The sequence below is a fragment of the Rhipicephalus sanguineus genome, chromosome 1, assembly GCF_013339695.2.
Source record: "Rhipicephalus sanguineus isolate Rsan-2018 chromosome 1, BIME_Rsan_1.4, whole genome shotgun sequence".
NCBI classification, from domain to species: Eukaryota; Metazoa; Arthropoda; class Arachnida; order Ixodida; family Ixodidae; genus Rhipicephalus; species Rhipicephalus sanguineus.
Genome location: NC_051176.1, coordinates 20,940,123 through 20,954,033, shown reverse-complemented (window position 1 = coordinate 20,954,033; position 13,911 = coordinate 20,940,123). Strand labels below are relative to the sequence as shown.

The window sequence follows — 13,911 nt, the reverse complement described above, 5'->3', positions numbered from 1 at the left end:
GACACCGAGTCGCCGGTATGCGTAATACCCTGGGACGTGTACAACAGGCACTCCGAAAAGTGGTGTGAAATCAAGAAGACAGACCTGAAGTTGTCCTGTTACCTGGGACCGCTGCCTATTGCTGGTAAGCTCACGCTGCCAATTTCCTACGACGGCAAGACCCTGACTGCCTCCATGACCGTAGTTCGTTATTCAGGGCCTTGTTTATGTGGTCGCGACCTCATTCGAGCCCTGAACAACCTGGGTGTTCCTGTTCTTAGCCTGAACAGTACCAGCAGAGGAGATGACAAAGAGCTCGAAGCAATTTTGTCAGAGTATGAAGACGTCTTTGAGGAAGAATTGGGCCTGTTCAAGGTTCCCCCTGTTCAGCTCTACGTGAAAGGAGAAGCCGTTATGAAAATTTTCAAGGGGAGACCTCTGTCGTATGCACTGCGAGACAAGGTTACGGAAGAGCTTGAAAGGCTAGTGAAGTCTAGCGTGCTTTCTCCTGTCGCTCACTCTGAATGGGCTACGCCAATTGTGCCGGTGCTGAAGAAAGACAGGTCTGTCAGGATCTGCGGCGACTACAAAGTAACCGTAAATGCAGCATGCGTCACTGAACAGTATCCACTTCCAGTCATCCATGACATTTAAATGCGGAGCATTTCTTAGTCGCACCTGCGGCGTCGGCCGCCGTCCACACCCCCACTGCGCATGCTCGGCTCGTCTCGTGCCAGCAGAAGGCCTTTGCCTCCAGCGAAGACACCGATGAACTGGCGGCGAACTTAAGCAAACTGGTACGGCGTTCACCTCGATTTTGGCGGTCCAGTGAACGGTGCCATGGTATTAGTGGTAGTGGGCTCCCATTCCAAATGAATTCAGGCAGTGCCTATGCAACACGCCACAGCTGAATCGACCGTCACGTCGTTGCGTGAGATGTGCAGTCGCTTTGGCATTCCTAGGACAACTGTTACGGACAACGGAACGCAGTTTACATCGGAAGCGATCTCTAAGTTGTTGTCCGGAAACAACGTGAAACACCTACGAAGTGCACCATACGTTCCGCAGTCGAACGGGCTCGCCAAAAGAGCCGTACGTACAATGAAAGACGGCCTCAAGAAGCTTCCGCATGGTAGCCTGCCTACAAGACTGACCAGGCTTCTCTTCAACTACCGAAGAACACCGCAAGGTGACAAGTCACCTTCGCAGAGGCTTCTGAACTACCAGATTCGCTCTCGTTTAGGCACGTGTCTTCCTCCGCCGTTGTCTTTTCCTTTATTTTTGCAGGAAGACACGCCTTGCAGATTTGGTCTAGGCGACGCAGTTTGGGCCCGAAACTTCGGAGATGGCTAGAAGTGGCTACCTGGCACAATCAAACAATTGAACGGCGCCCGTATGATGACCATCGAGACACCAGCCGGGCTACTTGAGCGCCACATGGACCAGGTTCGTCTGAGGGACAGCTCCGCGGCGGCAACAAGCGAAACAGTGGCCGGGTCATCACCTGAATCTGAAGTCAAGCCTAATGAAGCCTCCGACACCGAGTTATCAGCTGCACCTGTGCTAAGGCGTTCGACGCGAGCTAAGAAACCAGTACAGCGCTATCCACCATAAGAAGGAAGGGCTGCTGCAAAGTAGATTGCGCTCTACGTGCGCGTGCGTGGCTGCCTACTGTTAGAGGTAGCGTCTGTGTATGCTTGCACTGAGTCGCACGTGATTGTACATGATATCATTTCACGGTGGCTATAAAAACGATAGGCGCCTCAAACGTTCTTGGTCAGGCAGCCTTCGTCTGGCGTACATCTTAGACGCTATGCACTCCACCCACCACCACGTCATAGCATTTCTGATGTGTATCTGTAAAGGCATCGCTGCATGCATTGACGCTGAAGTAAGCCTTATTGATAGGCCTTTCTCGGCACTTTCCCAAAGGTTGAAATACCTTTTGCGTGGTGTCGGCCACATCACGAGTTGAGGGGCGCGCTTAATCTCTGCAGCAAATCGTGATCGCGGCATGCGCCAACCGGTAAGCATATGACGAGCCACTACGACAGGGTATAATATTGGTTGGGGACTCGTCGCAATTGCGTTTTAACCTTAGTAGGCTTAGAACGATTACGTGTTAGTAATATTTTACTTGAAAAACAAGAATGTGTACCACTCGAAAGTCTTTATTTGTTCAATTAGTCGGCAAAGCGCGATTTCGCCTTTTTTGAGTCCAATATGCTTATGTATAAACAAAATATTCGGTTCGTATTCTAAATGCCGAATACTTGCGCACCCCTATCAACTACCGATCAAGCACACAACCATAATTGTTATTAAAGGAGGGTAAGTGTTCGAAGGCTACTTTGTTACACAGAGCCAACTGGAAGCAACAGCCAATTAAGCCAATGTTCCTTGGCTTAATCGTTTGTTGGTTTCATTTGTTTTGTATATGAGAGTTATTACAGTACAATCGTTCGCCTATGGTGATCACAGAGCTAGTAGGTGCTCCATATAATAATTTTTTTCCAGCTCGTACAACAGAAGCAGCTGTAGAAAAATTTCACCACTCCTTTTTTTTCTAATGCACAGTGAGACCAGTAGCGCCCATAGCGTCAGCTTTGTTTCGTTTTCCGTTTGTTCACTGCGCTGCCACTTCTTAACAAGTCCGACAATGAATCATCTGGCCCCAACCCAAGTACTGCTCGACCTATAAGTGTTTAGGTGTAGGAGTATGTATATATTCACTGTAACTACGACTTCTCCTTTCCTACACTTTAATAATAATAATATCTGGGGTTTAACGTCCAAAAACCAAGATATGATTATGAGAGACGCCGTAGTGGAGGGCTCCGGAAATTTCGACCACCTGGGGTTCTTTAACGTGCACCTAAATCTAAGCACACGGGCCTCAAACATTTTCGCCTCCATCGAAAATGCAGCCGCCGCAGCCGGGATTCGATCCCGCGACCTTCGGGTCAGCAGTCGAGCGCCATAACCACTAGACCACCGTGGCGGGGCTTTTCCTACACTTTAACTAGCAACTGACTATGCACGCCATCACACTGGGAGTAAATTTTCTGCAGTGTACAGGACATTAATAAACAATGTACTGTAGCGAACGGGTCTGGGAAAGTAGGTGTGTATTCACGTTGTATTATGTGCGCGAACACACAAGGCCACAATAAATAGTGGACACATGTTTACCATTGTGTGTTTACACTGTAGTACAATGTGCATATACAGTACATAATGCCTCTTATTTTTAAAATGAGGCTGGCATTCTTGCAATTCCTTGTGCTCCATCTACCGACAGTAGGTTTTCAGAGGTGTCAAATGCTGCATCAACTCGACAGTGGTGTTCCAGTGGTTGCAAGTGCATCTACTTGCGGTTTCGCGGATTTTCCCTACCTCGAGGTCAAACATGGAAATTTTTTGTTAAGTACGATGAAACGGCTTGCTGTATGAAAGCGCCTTTTACAGATTTACAATTTTTAGTACAGCGGGCGATTTTCGGCATGTTTGCTTGAATTATATTTCTAGTGGTGATATAATGCAAATCTTTCTTGTTAGTTTTCGAGCACAGTAAAAATGTTTTACAATTTTTTACTATTGAAGACATCTTAATATGGAATTCATTATTTTAATTGCTGGGTAAATTTTGTGCTGTTGAATTTTAAGTGTGATGTTTAGCTTGCACTCAGTGGCGAAACAATTTCTCTTTCAAATTATGTGCAACATTCACGAGAACTTCTGCTTTAAGAACTGTAATGGTGCTGCATTAGTATCACTGCAAATCAGAGCACATAATATGATATATACACTGATACACATATCGAAAGAGCAGTAGAGCGCTGTTGTGTCTTTCTGTGTCTCTGAGTATAGGTTTTCGTTAAAAGCAGTGCAGTACCAAGCAGCCCAAGCTTCAGCTCCTGTCACCTCTAGTAATGTTCGCCCAATAATTTCTGTATTTTTTCCCACTTGAAAGAGGCGTTATACTTGCATTACTAGAATTTTATGCAAAAAATTTTAAAATTCATTTATTTTAATGAGGCTATAGTGCAGTTGTGGTCTTGATTGATTGTGGGTGGTGTTTTCACTTCATCAATAGCACAATACAAGGTGTGAAAGATTAGCTTTATTGATTTATTTTTAATTCAGCACCAGGAGGTACGTTATAACCACTTTGCTGATATGTATCCACGGAGTCACAGTGAGACAATAGTTATCGCTGTCAGCCGCCCAATAACAAAGATTGAATGAAGAACTTCTTAGTGACTCCAATAAGCGGGCATTTTCGTATTGAAAAATTGGAGGCAGTCGCCTTTCTACGCAGTTCCACTTGGAAGAATTCTTCTAGCATGTCTGTGCTCCGAGATATATCGCTGCAAAATTTAATTGCGCGTTTGCATTTTCAGGCATGCAAGACGGTGAGCGCTGGCGCAGAGCTCCCCCCTCCCTTCCACCACCCCCCTCCATGTACCACAGTGGTTGCGTGCGAAGTTTAATCTTACGATGGGTCGAAGGAAAACGTTATGCTTACGCTTTTACTACCGGCTGGCGAGAGCAAGCAATGACTGCTCGTCCCATCAGCAAGGAATATTACACCGATCCACACAGCCTGCATGCGTAATCGTGCAATCTGTAATTAAGCTCACTTGCAGCGGGATATCTCGGAGCGCAGACATGCTAGAATTCTTCCTAGTGGATCTGTGTAGAAACTAGACTGCCTTCAACTTTTCAATACAAATGTACCCGCTTCCTAAAATGTCACTAAAATGTTCATTATGCAATTTTAGTTCATTTGGTGGCTGACAGAGATTATTATTGTCTAAATTTGTGTCGCCCTGGATACATGTCTGCAAAGCTGGTTTTCACATTGTTTCCAGTGCTGAATTTTAAGAAAACCATAAAGCATAAGTTTGAACGCTGGTATAGTAACGTAAAGCTGTCGTTTTACTGTACAACTCCCCACAGTCAAAGTGATTTTTGATATTGTAGATTTCCGTTGATGTTAGAAGATATTTTAGAAGTGATATAGGGTTCAAAATGCTCGTGCAGATATCTCAACTGAGGGAATCAACCCACTCATAGAAAATATTTACAAGGAAATGAAGCTACTGGCTTGAAACTATTATGAAGCAAAGTTGTGTTCTTGGAGTACTATTCCGTCTTCTCAGATAATATTAAGGGGCGAAAGATCACATACACTTTTCACGAGGCCCGTAGCCAGGGGAGAAATAGGCCAAGCGCCCCCCCCCCCCCCCGAAATTCTAATGGAGTGGTATGTCTTACCGAAGATAATAATAAAAATATTTGTTTTTCAAGGCATTCAGCAAGTGCGCCCCCCCCCCCCCCCGAAAAAAATTCCTGGCTACAGGCCTGCTTTTCACAATGGCTCTTTAATAGTGTTATGTTATACAAAACATAAAAAATCACATCATCTCCCGTTAAAGGGGACCATGAGGCGATGCGAAGCAGCGTTTCGGCATGTAGAGCCCGCGTTTCAGAGGGGGAGTGGAGAGGGGAGAAGAGAGAGGCAAAGTAGAGAGGGGGAGGGCAAATGGAGAGGGTGAGGGGAAAGGGTAAGGGGAAATGGGAAGTGCAGAGGGAGAAGAGGTGTGGAGAGGGCTTGCGCATGCGCATTAAGGGTGGTCACGCCACACACCACCGCCGGATTGAACTCCGCTATAAGATGCTTCACATCTAATAGGATTCAGTTACTGTTTTACAATTGGAATTTGGGTACCGCCTTCGTTAACGTTTTCATTATCTCTTTTTTGCAAGGTCATAAAAACTTGAATTTACATTATTTCAAATTGCTTTTTCTTACCCAAACATTATTTTCGAGTATCACGCACCCTTACCGACAGGTTCGATCACCTTATGTTTGTTGTCAGAGTGCACATAACGTGCAAATTTTGTTGGTCATGACTCATGTCTATTCTTCCAAATTTTTCCATTCCTTTGTATCGCAGCATACAATAAATATTTTAGATTTTTTGGATATCAAGCGTTATGTCTTGCAGACCTGTGTGACTGGATGCGGAAGCCACATTGAGCATTGCTTTGCACATATGCACATACACAAATTTGTATATGTATGTATACGTGTACGACTTCAAATTTCATTTCATGGTCCCTAATACGCAGCACAGGTGTGTGATGACCACGTTTGAAGCTTCAGATAAAAACACGAGGCTTATGCATGCAACACTGAAGATTTCAGTTATTCGGGGTGTTTTTCCAACTGAGTCTTCCTTATGAGAACACCACCTCTGTCAAACCAATATGAAGTCGCGTTTGTGCAAAGGTAACAGGATCGGTAGTGCAGCCCGAATTAATGACATCCGCAGGAACACATGCATGATGCCCTTTGTGCCCACCTGAAGCTTCTGTTCCGGCCATTATACATGATGCGAAATGAATGGTGCACACCCTTCCAACACCCATACAGAAGGGTCTTAATACGAGCTAGCACCCAAACACCCCATGGAATTTGCTGAATTTGCTGAACACCCTTTGTCTAGGGTGTTGAATTAACACCCTAACATAAGGCTGTAGGCCACAACACCCTTAGGTTGTCGGTTTGGCGACAAGCCGATATATGCTCTTAAAGGTGTAAAAATGTTTAATGTGCACCTACTCGTTTATCAACGCGGTTCAACGTCCGGCACGACAAATGCTGACTCTGTTGTGTCATTTTTCATTACGCAGGATAAAATTGGCCTTCACAAACGTTGTGGTTCTCGTCGATGAGACTTCGATACAAAAGTATCTCTGCAAGAGAGAAATGCTGAATCGTCCCTCTCAGTGGACAGTGCAAAACAAGAGCAAAGGTGAGCGAGCGCGGTCTTTCCAGGTGAATCACAGGAGCAGCGCTTACCAATTTTTTAAATGCGAAGCATTTCTTTTCGTACCAAAGGAACTTTGACCGTTTCCATCCATCCGTCCGTCCGTCCGTCCATCCATCCATCCATCCATCCATACATATATTCATCCATCCATCTATCAAGCCGCTATTTAAATTAGTATATACCAAAATCAACCAAAGGACCAGGCAGGATTTCGTACAGGCTTCTCAACAATAGACCATATTCATACTATCAATCAGGTGATAGAGAAATGCGCGGAGTACAACCAACCCCTATACATAGCCTTCATAGATTACGAGAAGACATTTGATTTGGTGGAGACATCAGCAGTCATGCAGGCACTGCGGAATCAGGGCATCGACGAAGACTATATAAACATAATTGAAGAAGTCTACAGCGGATCCACAGACACTGTAGTCCTCCATAAAGAAAGCGACAGAGTCCCAATAAAGACGGGCGTACGGCAGGGAGACACGATCTCTCCAATGCTATTCACCGCGTGTTTAGAGGAAGTTTTCAGGGCCCTAGATTGGGCAGAATTGGGCAGAATTGGGCAGATTGGGCAGATAAGAGTTAATGGAGAGTATCTGAGTAACCTGCGATTCGCTGATGACAATGCATTGATGAGTAACGCGGGAGACGAATTACAGCTCATGATTACTGAACTGGATACGGAAAGTAGAAGAGTAGGTCTGAAAATTAATATGCATAAAACTAAAGTAATGTGGAACAATCTTGGCAGAGAACAGCGCTTTGCGATAGGTGGCGAGGCACTGGAAGTTGTAAAGGAGTACGTCTACTTAGGACAGTTAGTAACCGCGGAGCGGAACCATGAGAGTGAAATAACTAGAAGAAAAAGGATGGGATGGGGCTCATTCGGCAAGCATTATCAAATCATGAATTGTAGTCTACCACTATCCCTCAAGAGGAAGGTATATAACAGCTGCATCTTACCGGTACTTACCTACGGAGCAGAAACCTGCAGACTTACAAAGAGGGTTCAACTTAAATTGAGGACGGCGCAGCGAGCGATGGAAAGGAAAATGATAGGTGTAACCTTAACCCTTTCAGCCCTGGATTTTTTATTTTGGTCGGGGAATCCTTTTGTGCGTGTTTTCCTAATAGTTATGACCTCAGAAGACCAAAAACGAAAAATTGAGCCAGTGGTGCAAGTATTAATGGAGTTACAGACGTGACGTCAAATTAGGTCATCAGGGTTCAGCGGTTGCGAAATGAGAAAAATGGCATCTTTTTTCCTGCTATTCACTAGAGTACACAAAATGTGAACCACGTCTCATTTTTCAGCGTGATACTCATTGAAACAGCTTCGGTACGTCGATCCGAAAATAGCGCTCCCCCGCCTCAGCTGACCCGCCTCGGCGTCACCCATGACTTCGGTCAAGCTTCTTCTTCTTTGCGGCTCGCAACTCCGCAAGCATGCAACCATTTTGGTGTCAATCGCAGTGGGGATGATTGAAGAAGTATTCCCCCAAGAATCGGCAGTTTTGGTTTCATTTCCAAGGTGCTAGGACAAGTTTTGTGTGATGGTGTCAATTGACACCGCTAGGGCCGAAAGGGTTAAGTGACAGGAAGAGAGCAGAGTGGGTCAGGGAACAAACGGAGGTTAAGGATATCATAGTTGAAATCACGAAGAAGAAATGGATATGGGCCGGGCACGAAGCACGTCGGCAGGATAACCGGTGGTCATTAAGGGTAACTGACTGGATTCCAAGAGATGGCAAACGCGTGAGGGGGGGACAGAAAATTATGTGGGTAGATGAGATTAAGAAGTTTGTAGGTATACCGTGGCTGCAGAACGCACAGGACTGGGTTGATTGGCGGAACATGGGAGAGGCCTTTGCCCTTCAGTGGGCGTAGAAAGGCTGCTGATGATACCAAAATAATAATAATAATAATAATAATAATAATAATAATAATAATAATAATAACTTGTAGCACACCAAAATTGACATAGCAGGGCATCAGTGAACGACGAACGCGATCACTGGTCACAACATGAATAACTAAAAACGTACGTCATGAAATCCTTCTAGTCACATTGGCACATACCCACATACCACAGTTCATGTTATGCGGATGTGCGCCACAGGTGATACACAGTCTGAATCCACACATTAACAGCAAACATACACCCTGAAACGCAAGGCAAGTGAGGGAGCTGAAGACAGAACACACCTGGAAGACGCTCAATCGCCATCCACTCGTCCACGTGGTCCACCAGAATGACGCAGTGTTCTCTTCATTTCATATGCGGCTGGGCGATGGCCTCATGCTGACCGAAGATGACGTCATATTGATTTAGAGCCGCTTTGTGACACGCGAAGAAGCCGTCGCTAAGTTCCCTGACGGCATACGCCTATACTACAGCAGTGCCTACGTCGACCGCTGTAACGCGCGTTGCCTCGACGCTGCGGACAACGTGTTATGTCATCCCGCATGCGATGACATAACTGGCTATAAGAACAAGCAGGTCCGCAAGGATGCCCTGACCAAGGTGCCAACATGAACGCAAGCGACATGGGGCAGCCTGCCGGCCTCAATTTACCTGAGCATCGGCAAGCTGTACATGATCACGGCCAACATCGACGTAAGCGACAGTCTCGTTAATGGAAACATGGGCGCATTGCGGCACATCGAGTGTGACGAACACGGCAACCTCTTGCGACTGTGGCTTGAATTTCCAACATTCACGATAGGCATTGTTGCCGCAGCCCGGACGCTTTTCATCACTACCGCACACCCTCAATCGAATTGAATTGGGTGCCGTGGTAACCACGATATACACCAGAAAAATATCTAGTGTAAGAGGGCACAGTTTCCCGTTGCGCAAGCACATGCCATAACCTTATATAAGTCACAATAGGCCACATACGCCCTGGTAGACTTCGGATACGATAAGCGCTATCCACTAATGTTGGCCCACATAGCACTTTCCAGGGGTACCAGCGTCGATCGCCTATTTCTCACCAACGCAAATGATGACTTCAGGTTCCGACATGTCGCCGGCTCTATCGACTCAGTCTGTCGACGACATGACCCAGCTAGCTAATAGGCCTCTAGACATCGTCTTGGGCTCGGCTAGCACCTTGATTCGGTGCCACAACCATAACTATCACCTCACGCTCGCCGCTGTCAACGTACAGTCTGTTCAGGCGCACGTGCACGACCTCGAAAAGGACGCTATGCTCACAGAAATTGGCGTATTGGCACTTTTTGAAACTTGCAGCAATGAGCCTACTGCAATCACGGGATTCCAGTGTGTAGTCCACAGTATGCGGCTTCATTGCAGGTGCGGCGGCGGGGGCACATATACGAACACGGCGATGTTCAACTTCAGCGTAGGCCGCATCCCACTTTGCCGGCCGCTAGACACCGAACACAGACAGGCAAGCAGCGGAATCGGCGAGGCCTGCGTTGCGCACATCAATCACAATTACAGACATCGCGCTCGCCGCCATCTACGTGAGAACTGCGAAGAACCCCTTCCACACATGGACACGGATTCGTGAAACGTGCGTGCGTTCTCATCATAATAGACAAGTATAAGCACTTCATATCGGCTTGTCGCGTCTGGTGTTCGCAATACTTATGTTGTTGTTGACATCGTTACGCAAGTATAAACAACTGGTTATATGACAGATGTGCGAATCTTCAACATATGTGGCTGCGTCTACCATTTGCGCCTATCTTCAACGTGATTTCGTAACGTCTCACTCAATGTAAAAAATTACGCACAAGTCACCTTCCCGCCGCATTCTTTGCGTTCATGTATTCCCACGGGACGTGGCACCTGCCATTTTTTTAAAAAACTGAGAATCGGGAGTTTAAAAAATCTGGTGACTGCCACCTGCATTTGAACACTTTGTCCTCCGATCGTTCAACATACCCACAATATAAAATGCCATCTCTCTGGGAAAAGGTAAAATACGTATCTTTTGTATAGAGCACCTATATAACAACCCAAAACTTTCGATGGCAGTGATGGAAAATCAAGAGCCATGGTGCTACTACATTGCCACTGCACCGACAGGGTTTGTCCGTGTTCCTTAGCACCATTTTTTCTGCTTTCTTTGCGCAGCTTATACTGATACTGATATACTGATACTGAATCAACGTACCTTTCACGATCAACGTTCACAGTTTTTGTCACGTCTGAAAGATAAATGCAGACAATGGGTCAAGTTAACCACTCAATCGTGCGCTTTGAGTCATTTTAGTGACGTAAATAGCACGTTAATGTTTCCTGCATCATCATTTAAAGCAGATGTGACACTGCTTTCAAGACGGCTAGGAAATGGCACCTATAGATTTTCATAGCCACATCATGCGAGTCTATTCAAACAAAACAATTACGCAAAATCTAGCGAGCATAGTAGTTAATGCAAGCAAATAGCCGTGCGCCTAAAGAAAGCTATTCGATGTAATAAAGGAATGGTGTGCATGACAGTGTAATGTGTTGTAGTGAGCAGACTTAAGTATCCTCTGTTAATTTATTGTGTAATGCTCGGAAAAAACATCGCCTCTTCCAGGAATATTTTTGGTAATATTGTAGGCAGACGACATGCGCGTCTGGAAGAGGGCTAACAGTTTCTGTTCAGTAAACGAACACGCTCCGCAGAACAGGTGTTTCGAGCATATTGTGCCCAGTGACAAACGCTCCCTGTTACCTGCTTTCGGCTTGTGCAGTCAGCTTGAGAAAATGCCGAACATATAGGCATTCCATATACTGTCCTGTATCGGCTTAATATTGTCACGTGGTCGTGACGTCGAAGAAGGCAGCAGTCAGCACGTCCGAGATGAAACTCTTTTATTTGGCCGAACTTGTGGCCGAGAAAGTGAAAGTCAAACTACAGCAATACACTGATAGCGGCGAACAGAGCGTCGACCGTCGATCAACAGAGAAGCGGTCAAGCGCGTTGGTTTTATACAGGCGCTATCGAACTTTCCAGCGATATCGCTGGTGGCGGCGTTATCTCTCGATAAAGCTGGAATATTCGCGTGCGGCGCGAAATCTTAACAAAACGATATACTACAATCGAGAAGATTCTCGAACACTGCTTCGCGGAGAGCCTCGAGCGTTGATAACCGTCCTTGCTAGTCAAACCCCCCCAAAAAAACATCAAAATTAAACAAGTAGTGGGCGTGGCATTGCCCCCCTCTGAAAAAGCATCATCCCGATGCTTGTGAAAGAACAAAGAAGAGAAAAAAAACAAGTGCATACATAAATAAATTACAATAACAAAAGTAAAAGCAGAGTCCCCAGGTTCGCTAACGTGCAAAAAACGGCTTAAGGCGCACCACATGGACGACTTCAGGTCGTGCGCGGCGTCGCTGGGAGTTCGTAATGCCGTCCGGGATGACCTCGTAGTCAAGAGCACCGAGACGTCAAAGAACCTTGTATGGTCCGAAGTATCGCCGAAGGAGTTTTTCGCTAAGCCCACGTCGGCGTATCGGCGTCCAGACCCAGACACGGTCGCCGGGCTGGTATTCCACGAAGCTTCGTCGAAGATTGCAGCGACGGCTGTCAGTGTGCTGCTGGGTCTTGATGCGCAGGCGGGCGAGCTGTCGAGCTTCCTCGGCACGCTGTAAGTAAGCGGCGGCGTCGAGGTTTTCTTCGTCGGTGACGTTGGGTAGCATGGCGTCGAGTGTCGTCGCCGGGCTCCTTCCGTAGACCAACTTGTACGGCGTCATCTGCGTCGTTTCTTGGACGGCCGTGTTGTAAGCGAAGGTCACGTACGGAAGGACGGCGTCCCACGTCTTCTGCTCAACGTCGACGTACATGGCCAGCATCTCGGCGATGGTCTTATATAGACGCTCGGTGAGGCCATTGGTCTGCGGGTGGTAGGCAGTGTTGAGGCGGTGGCTCGTCTCGCTGTATTTTAAGATCGCCTGAGTTAGGCCCGCAGTAAAGGTGGTACCTCTGTCTGTGATGAGGACCTCTGGGGCGCCATGACGCAAGACGATGTTCTCCACGAAGAACTTGGCTACCTCGGCGGCACTGCCTTTGGGCAAGGCCTTTGTCTCGGCGTAGCGGTTGAGGTAGTCAGTTGCTACGACGATCCACTTGTTGCCAGAGGTCGACGTCGGGAACGGCCCCAGTAGGTCCATCCCGATTTGCTGGAACGGCCGGTGAGGTGGTTCGATTGCCTGCAGAAGTCCCGCGGGCCTAGTCGGCGGTGTCTTCCTTCGCTGGCAATCTCGGCAAGTCATAGCGTAGTGGGCGACGTCGGCAGCAAGGCGTGACCAGTAGTATTTTTCCTGTATTCTGGCGAGCGTGCGGGAAACACCGATGTGTCCAGCCGTCGGGTCGTCCTGTAGGGCCTGGAAGACTTCTGGTCTTAATGATGAGGGCACGAGAAGAAGGTAGTCGGTTCCAAGTGGCGCCGTTCCGTAAGAAAAACGACGGCAGTGCTCGCATCAATACCTTCGGGACAACGGCGGTCTTGCACTCGAGGTACTCCATAAGGCCCCCCAGTTCCGCGTCGGCTCGTTGCCTTTCGGCGAAGTCACCGGCAGTCGTCGTCGTCCTCTTGCGGCGGCGCGTCGACGGGGCCACGGTACAGGCAGTCGGCGTCAGAGTGTTTTCATCCGGACTTGTACACGACGGTAATGTCGAATTCTTGAAGCCTCAGACTCCATCGTGCGAGACGACCTGAAGAGTCCTTCAAGTTAGCTAGCCAACATAAGGCGTGATGGTCACTGACAACTTTGAAGGGCCTGCCATAGAGGTAGGGGCGAAACTTTGACGTAGCCCAGATGATGGCAAGGCATGCCTTTTCTGTTGTGGAATAGTTGGATTCTGCCTTGGATAGTGACCGGCTAGCATAACTGATAACCCTTTCAAGCCCGTCAATCATTTGCACAAAGACGGCACCGAGTCCTACGCTGCTTGCATCGGTGTGTATTTCCGTATCGTTGCAATCGTCGAAATGCGCAAGTATGGGTGGCGTCTGCAGGCGTAGTTTAAGTTCTTGAAATGCTTGCACTTGCGACGTTTCCCACCTGAATTCGACGTCGGCCTTCGTGAGTTGCGTCAGTGGCTCGGCGATCC

The 13,911-nt window shown here is 47.2% G+C and overlaps 1 protein-coding gene across 1 annotated transcript in view; it reads left to right on the top strand.

Annotated features, from left to right (window-relative positions):
* Window positions 1–13,911, top strand: part of LOC125756746 (cytochrome P450 2G1-like) — a 145,246-nt gene that overhangs the window by 42,047 nt on the left and 89,288 nt on the right. Inside the window, exon 3 of the mRNA XM_049411729.1 lies at window positions 6,682–6,803. Coding sequence (XP_049267686.1) covers window positions 6,682–6,803 — 122 coding nt within the window. The remainder of the gene's footprint in view (window positions 1–6,681; window positions 6,804–13,911) is intronic.